The 8,392-nt window shown below is 52.5% G+C and overlaps 1 protein-coding gene across 1 annotated transcript in view; it reads right to left on the bottom strand.

The window, feature by feature from the left end:
• LOC311322632 (F-box only protein 41-like) overlaps positions 1 to 8,101 on the bottom strand; it is a gene marked incomplete at both ends in the record, with an annotated part of 12,771 nt that extends 4,670 nt beyond the window's left edge. Inside the window, 4 exons of the mRNA XM_084454711.1 lie at positions 6,930 to 7,038; positions 7,446 to 7,564; positions 7,794 to 7,889; positions 8,016 to 8,101. Of these exons, the coding sequence (XP_084310837.1) occupies positions 6,930 to 7,038; positions 7,446 to 7,564; positions 7,794 to 7,889; positions 8,016 to 8,101 (410 nt within the window). The remainder of the gene's footprint in view (positions 1 to 6,929; positions 7,039 to 7,445; positions 7,565 to 7,793; positions 7,890 to 8,015) is intronic.
• Between the last annotated feature and the right edge of the window lie 291 nt (positions 8,102 to 8,392).

The raw sequence follows: 8,392 nt of genomic DNA on the forward strand, positions 1-8,392 counted from the left end.
GGGGTGGGATGAGACAGGGCTGGGATGAGACAGGGCTGGGCTGGGATGAGACAGGGCTGGGATGAGACAGGGCTGGGATGAGACAGGGCTGGGGTGGGATGAGACAGGGCTGGGATGAGACAGGGCTGGGATGAGACAGGGCTGGGATGAGACAGGGCTGGGGTGGGATGAGACAGGGCTGGGCTGGGATGAGACAGGGCTGGGATGAGACAGGGCTGGGGTGGGATGAGGCAGGGCTGGGATGAGACAGGGCTGGGATGAGACAGGGCTGGGGTGGGATGAGACAGGGCTGGGATGAGACAGGGCTGGGGTGGGATGAGACAGGGCTGGGGTGGGATGAGACAGGTTCGGGATGAGACAGGGCTGGGATAGCAGTAGCTATCTTACTGCTGTTTAACTACCTAGACCGTTGGTGGACAGTGAACCGCGCAGCTCTCAGACTTGACAGGCGTGCTCACGTGGATGCAAATTGACCCACACTACCAGTGCCACGCTGCTCACGACTTCAGATCTTCAAATTCAACGGATTGTCTGTCAAAGTCAATTATAATCTCAAACTAATGATCGATGCCTACTTGCTGATGACGCTAGCTTGCTGTCTATGCCTGTGCGCAGCATAGCCAGTGTTTAACAAAGCTAGCGATCGATGCTTACATGCTAATAACGCTAGCATGCTGCCTAGGACGACAGAGCTCCTGTCAGAAGTGACAAAAGACATAATCAATCGAGCTGTTGTCTTTTAATAGCTTTGCTTAGTTACACTGACATTCTGTGACTGTTCTCTGACTGATCTGTGTGTGGGTTCACCAGAGCTTTGTGTATCATATAGCCCAGACCTGAATACTCTGCTATACCAAATTGAGAGAAAAAAGAAAAAGAAAAAAAAAATCCTATATTTTAAATACAAAATACATGTATTGTATTTTGATACATTTTCTGGCACCATCATCATCATCTTCATCCGCTTATCCAGGGTCGGGTCGCAGAGGCAGCAGCTCCAGCAGGGGGCCCCAGACATCCCTTTCCCTAGCAGCATCAACCAGCTCTGCCTGGGGAATCTTTAGCCGCTCACAGGCCAGTGCGGAGATGTAGTCCCGCCACCTAGTCCTGGGTCTACCCCGCGGCCTCCTCCCAGCCGGACACGCCTGGAACACCTCCCTAGGGAGGCGCCCAGGAGGCATCCTCACTAGATGCCCGAACCACCTCAACTGGCTCCTTCCGACGCAAAGGAGCAGCGGCTCTACTCCGAGTCTCTCCCGGATGACTGAACTTCTCACCCGATCTCTCAGGGAGACCCCAGCCACCCTCCGGAGAAAACTCATTTCGGCCGCTTGTATCCGTGATCTCGTTCTTTCGGTCATGACCCATCCTTCCTGACCATAGGTGAGGGTCGATCGAGATAGATAGGCCGGTAGATCGAGAGCTTTGCCTTTTGGCTCAGCTCTCTTTTCGTCACAACAGTGCGGTAAAGCGACTGCAGAACTGCACCAGCTGCTCCGATTCTCCGGCCAAACTCCCTCTCCATGGTTCCCTCACTCGTGAACAAGACCCCCAGATACTTGAAATCCTTCACTTGTGGTAAGGACTCATTTCCTACTCGGACAGGCCACCGGTTTCCTGCTGAGAACCATGGCCTCAGATTTAGAAGTGCTTATTCTCATCCCAGCCGCTTCATACTCAGTTGCGAACCTATCCAGAGAGTGCTGGAGGTCGCAGGCAGCTGATGCCATCAGGACCACATCATCTGCAAAAAGCAGTGACGTGATCCCCAGCTCACCGAACTGCAAACCCACCTCCCCCCGGCTACGCCTCGATATCCTGTCCATGAAAATCACAAACAGGATTGGTGACAAAGCGCAGCCCTGGCGGAGGCCAACACCCACCGGAAAGGAAGACGACTTACTGCCGAGGACCCGGACACAGCTCTCGCTCTGGGTGTACAGGGATTGGATGGCCCTAAGTAGGGACCCCCTCACCCCATACTCCCGCATAACCCTCCACAAGACCTCTCGAGGGACCCGGTCGTAAGCCTTCTCCAAGTCCACAAAACACATGTAGACAGGTTGGGCAAACTCCCAAGCCCCCTCCAAGATCCTTGCGAGAGTGAAGAGCTGGTCGGTAGTTCCACGACCAGGACGAAATCCGCATTGTTCCTCTTCGATCTGAGGTTCGACTATCGGCCGGACCCTCCTTTCCAGCACCTTGGAGTAAACTTTCCCTGGGAGGCTGAGTAATGTGATGCCTCTATAATTCGCACACACCCTCTGGTCCCCTTTTTTGAATATTGGGACCACCACCCCAGTCTGCCACTCCTTCGGCACTGACCCAGACTTCCACGCAATGTTACAGAGGCGTGTCAACCAAGACAGCCCCTCTACACCCAGCGCCTTCAGCATTTCTGGACGGATCTCATCAGTCCCTGGGGCTCTGCCACTGTGGAGTTGTTTGACTACCTCAGTGACCTCCTCCAAGGACATTGACGACCCCCCATCATCTTCCGGCTCTGCCTCGATCGTAGAGGGTGGATTAGTCGGGTTCAGGAGTTCCTCAAAGTGCTCCATCCAACGCTCAACAACCTCCTCAGTTGAGGTCAGCAGTGTCCCCTCCTTGCTGTATACAGCTTGGATGGTCCCCCGCTTTCCCTTCCTGAGGTGTCTGATGGTCTTCCAGAAACACTTTGGTGCCGACCGAAAGTCCTTCTCCATGGTTTCTCCGAACTCCTCCCACACCCGCTGCTTTGCCTTGGTCACGGCCAAGCCGCAGCCCTCCGGGCCAGTCGATACCCTGCAACTGTTTCTGGGGTCTCCCGGGCTAACATAACCAGGAAGGCCTCCTTCTTCAGTCGGACGGCTTCCCTCACCACCGCTGTCCACCACGGTGTCCGAGGGTTACCGCCCCCTGAGGTACCTATGGCCCTCAGGCCACAGCTCCCAGCCGCAGCTTCAGCAATGGAGGCTTTGAACACCGACCACTCATGCTCGATGTCCCCAACCTCCACAGGGATGCCTGAGAAGCTCCGCCGGAGGTGGCAATTGAAATCTCTCCAGACAGGCTCTTCCTCCAGACCTTCCCAGTTCACCCTCACTACACGCTCGGGTTTTCCAGGTCTGTCCAGAAGTTTCCCCCGCCATCGAAACCAGCTCACCACCAGATGGTGATCAGTGGACAGCTCTGCCCCTCTCTTTACCCGAGTGTCCAAAACGCATGGCCTCAGATCAGATGATACGATAACGAAATCGATCATCGACCTTCGGCCTAAGGTGTTCTGATGCCAGGTGTACTTGTGGGCATCCTTGTGTTCGAACATGGTGTTTGTTATGGACAAACCGTGACTAGCACAGAAGTCCAACAACAAAACACCACTCGGGTTCAGATCGTGGTGGCCATGCCTCACAATCACGCCCCTCCAAGTTTCTCCATCATTGCCTACATGTGCATTGAAGTCCCCCAGTAGGACACTGGAGTCCCCTGCAGGAGCCCCCAAAAGGACTCCACTCAGGGTCTGCAGGAAGGCTGAGTACTCTGAACTGCTGTTCGGTGCATAAGCACAAACCACAGTCAGTAAGTAACTATAATAGTAATAGTAATAATAATAATAATAATAATAATAATGGAATTTATTTGTATTGCACTTTACATTTGAACAAAGCTCAGAGTGCATGAACATACAACATACATACACAGCTACATTCATACCTTCATTTTTGGTTGTTGAAATTGACATGTTTGTCTGTCAATTTATTGGCCGCATGTAGTCAGCTGAATAATGTGCTTCCACTCGATCCTGCCACTGCTGCTTTTGATAGTCCTGTATGACTACAGACATGGAATCAGAATCATTATTTGTCACTACTTGCACAAGTACAAGAACAAGGCTGATGTCCAGTGCTTTGGCATCTACAGAGGGACAAAACTAATCAGTCATAGCATGAAGACATGAGAAAGAATAGTGGATGCTAGGTTTAGAGAAAAGCGAGCAGTTCCATGAAACATTCATTAACAAACAAAAAACAGTGAGAGAGGATGATACAGAGGATAGGAATAGACATGATCTGCTGTGGAGAGGACTGGCACAAATACTAATAGAGAAATTTAAAGCATCTATTACCTGGAGCATGTTGCGTGAGAGCTTGAGCATGTGGCTCGCATCCATTACAATGACCACCTCTTCACCTGAAGAGGGGTGGGGAAAGCTGGTCTTCAGAGGGACTTCAGGGTTTCCCTTCAGTCACATCCAAGCAGGTTGCACATACCCATGTTGGTGGCATGTCCATCCATTGTAAATGCTGACTACTTTGATGCACCTCTCATGCGGTGCCTCTGAAGCGTGGACAACCAGCTCTTTCTGTGTCTGCGTGGAGTGTAGATGTAAGGTCATACGCCATCGGTGACTTCCAATGGCCTTGGAGGCCAACGACCATCGAGACCAGAGCTTCAGTGGCAGGATCTGTTTCATTGCTGCCATCGCCGAGGTCTACATAACCTGACATGTTTTGAGCGCTTGGGTTGTACTGCAGGTGCCTCTTGATGGACATGGCATCCAGCATCAATGCAACCCGTCCATATTTGTCCCGGTCGTCCTCGCGTCTTCGCCTCAACATGTCCAGCATCAGGACATTCAGCCCCGGCTTGTCATCCAATGATGACAACCACCTTTATAAAATTAAAAAGTACCTTTTAAATTAGTTGGCCAGGTGAAAAGTAAGAATTCAGAGATTTAAAATCAGGTGTCTAAAGGAATAGACCATTGCCCCGGTCTATCGAAGAATTGGGAAGACGGCAGCCACTCTAGCCCAAAGGGTGCACGTCATGCTAACGGAGCTGGGCAGAGCAGTGACTAATCTACCTGTGGTGATTTATGAACTGAACCGTAAGATTGATACGATTGATATTGGAGAAACTCACGGCTATGCAAGGCGTTGTGGCAGAGCTGAGGACCAGGCTATATAGAGAGACCCGTTACAGAGCTGAGGACCAGGCTCTATAGAGAGACCCGTTACAGAGCTGAGGACCAGGCTCTATAGAGAGACCCGTTACAGAGCTGAGGACCAGGCTCTATAGAGAGACCCGTTACAGAGCTGAGGACCAGGCTCTATAGAGAGACCCGTTACAGAGCTGAGGACCAGGCTCGTTAAAGAGACCCGTTACAGAGCTGAGGACCAGGCTCGATAAAGAGACCCGTTACAGAGCTGAGGACCAGGCTCTATAGAGAGACCCGTTACAGAGCTGAGGACCAGGCTCTATAGAGAGACCCGTTACAGAGCTGAGGACCAGGCTCTATAGAGAGACCCGTTACAGAGCTGAGGACCAGGCTCTATAGAGAGACCCGTTACAGAGCTGAGGACCAGGCTCTATAGAGAGAAGCGTTACAGAGCTGAGGACCAGGCTCTATAGAGAGAAGCGTTACAGAGCTGAGGACCAGGCTCGTTAAAGAGACCCGTTACAGAGCTGAGGACCAGGCTCGTTAAAGAGACCCGTTACAGAGCTGAGGACCAGGCTCGTTAAAGAGACCCGTTACAGAGCTGAGGACCAGGCTCGTTAAAGAGAAGCGTTACAGAGCTGAGGACCAGGCTCTATAGAGAGACCCGTTACAGAGCTGAGGACCAGGCTCTATAGAGAGACCCGTTACAGAGCTGAGGACCAGGCTCGTTAAAGAGAAGCGTTACAGAGCTGAGGACCAGGCTCTATAGAGAGAAGCGTTACAGAGCTGAGGACCAGGCTCTATAGAGAGACCCGTTACAGAGCTGAGGACCAGGCTCTATAGAGAGACCCGTTACAGAGCTGAGGACCAGGCTCTATAGAGAGACCTGTTACAGAGCTGAGGACCAGGCTCTATAGAGAGACCCGTTACAGAGCTGAGGACCAGGCTCTATAGAGAGACCCGTTACAGAGAGGAATGGCCATTGAATCTGTTGTTCTTCTCCCTAACCCAAACATCTAATCAACTTTCTGGCTCCCACCCGGCCATCAAGGCCGTTTCACCCAAACTCCCCTGAAGATTCACAGGCTAAAGAGGCGCTGCACCCCCCCCCCCCTCCTCCCTTCCCTCCCCATGGACTCCTGTCGACTTTTGGTCTTGAGGCTGATCGAGGACGTCTCCATAGCAACCTGCTGTTATCGAAGACATTCCGTCCGAGCCACCGAGATTACGTCTCCTCAGCCAGAGGCCTTCAGGCATACACACACACACACATGGACTGAACTCACGGACTCAGAAAGACACACACACAAACACGCACATCACACGCACCCACCCCCTCCCGCACTCCATCCCCTCGCTCCCCCCCCCCCCCCCTTTCCCTCTCATTGTAATTGCCTTGTACTGTATTTTGTATGTGGTAATTGCCTTGTTTTCTGTATGTCGTTTTGCATTTTGTATGTCGCTCTTTCTTCTTTTTATCTGTTATTTGTATTGTGAAGCGCTTTGTTAGGAAGCATGATGGCGGCGCTACGCCCGACAGCAGACAGCCACTCTCCAATTCCTGACGTTTCTTGTTAATCTGTTCGTTTGCAGTCCTTTGTTTTTGTTTGTCTCTCTTTGTACCCGGGCTGCGCCGGGCTGTGGTGTAGTATGTAGTATACTTGGGGTAGTTTATAGTTGTGGTGTAGTATATAGTATATTTGGGAATAGAGGGCTGTGGTGTAGTATGTAGTATACTTGGGGTAGTATACAGGGCTGTGGTGTAGTATGTGGTATACTTTGGGTAGTTTATAGTTGTGGTGTAGTATGTAGTATATTTGGGAATAGAGGGCTGTGGTGTAGTATGTAGTATACTTGGGGTAGTATATAGTTGTGGTGTAGTATGTAGTATACTTGGGGTAGTATACAGGGCTGTGGTATAGTATGTAGTATACTTGGGGTAGTATATAGGAGTGGTGTAGTGTGCATACTCACTGTTGAAGTGCAGCAGGGCCTTGGGGGTGAGCACCAGCATCTCCAGACCCTCCAGGCCTCCCTGCACACCTCTGCTGCCACCTGCTGGTTGATCTCACTCACATGCTCCAGCTCCAGCACCTGCAGACGCATGCAGTTCCTCGCTGGGACACACACACACACACACACACATACATACATACATACACATACACATACATACACACATACACACACAGATGTCAATCAATACGTCATTCGAGTTTTGCATTCTCTCCCGGTTAGGAATTGTAAAACCGCAGGTTTTCAAGACGCAGTATATTAATACATGGAACCATGGTAACACTCCCCCTTATGGTAAATAGCAAATGGACTGCACTAATATTACGCTTTGATCCAAGTGCTTTACAATGGCCTCTCATTCACCCATTCACACACACATTCACACACCAATGCAAGGTGCCTGCCTGCTCATTGGGAGCAATTTGAGGTTCAGTGTCTTCCCCGAGGACACTACGACATGCAAACAGGAGGAGCCGGGATTCGAACCGCAGACCCTACTGTTACTCACCCAACGAGGCCAGCCCCTGTATGCCACACCCGGCCCCGCCCACTCCCAGGGCGCGGAGGTGTGGCCAGCATCGGCCAATGGTCTGCAAGCATCTGTTGCTGAAGTGAGCAGGCTGTTGGCTGTAAAAAAAAGAAAAAACGACAGAAAGGGGAGCTGATTGGACGGTAGCAATCGCTTCAGCGGTCATCTGATTGGCTAGTGTCGGAGGGCGTGATGTCTCTCCGCAGCCTCTCAGACAGATCCCATCCAGATGGTCTTTTTTTTAAAGCTCGTCCTTCAGGGTTCTGATGGCAGAGTTCGTAGTGACAAGATAAAGTGTAGCAGTGGCGGCCATGACCGCTCTCTCACCATGGATGCAGTGGCGCCACCTGGAGGGAGATGATGTCCCTGCAGCCGGCCCCCAGGGCCCAGATCACCTCCTGACCCACCGGGTCCGTGGCGCTCCTGGGACGATCACGACCAAAACAACGACACTTTCAGACAACACGGAGGACAGTGGCACCTCAACAATACATCATCCTCGGACGGTGGTTCTTTTGTGAAGTGCGTATTCAGACGGCCGTGGCGTACCTGTAGGTGACGGCCTGCAGGGCGCGGCAGTAGCAGCTGGCCAGCCAGAGGGAGCGGTCGGTCAGCAGGTTGGGACAGTGGGACATCTTGAGGATGAGCAGGTTGCTGCCGGTGGCCTTCAGCAGAGAGTCCAGCCCCTCCTCCAGCCCCTCCTCTAGCCCCTCCTCCAGCCCCTCCTCTAGCCCCTCCTCCAGCCCCTCCTCTAGCCCCTCCTCTAGCCCCTCCTCCAGCCCCTCCTCTAGCCCCTCCTCTAGCCCCTCCTCCAGCCCCTCCTCTAGCCCCTCCTCCAGCCCCTCCTCTAGCCCCTCCTCTAGCCCCTCCTCCGGCCCCTCCTCCAGCCCCTCCTCCAGCCCCTCCTCCAGCCCCTCCTCCAGCCC

Source organism: Borostomias antarcticus, assembly GCF_949987555.1.
Source record: "Borostomias antarcticus genome assembly, chromosome: 20".
NCBI lineage: Eukaryota > Metazoa > Chordata > Actinopteri > Stomiiformes > Stomiidae > Borostomias > Borostomias antarcticus.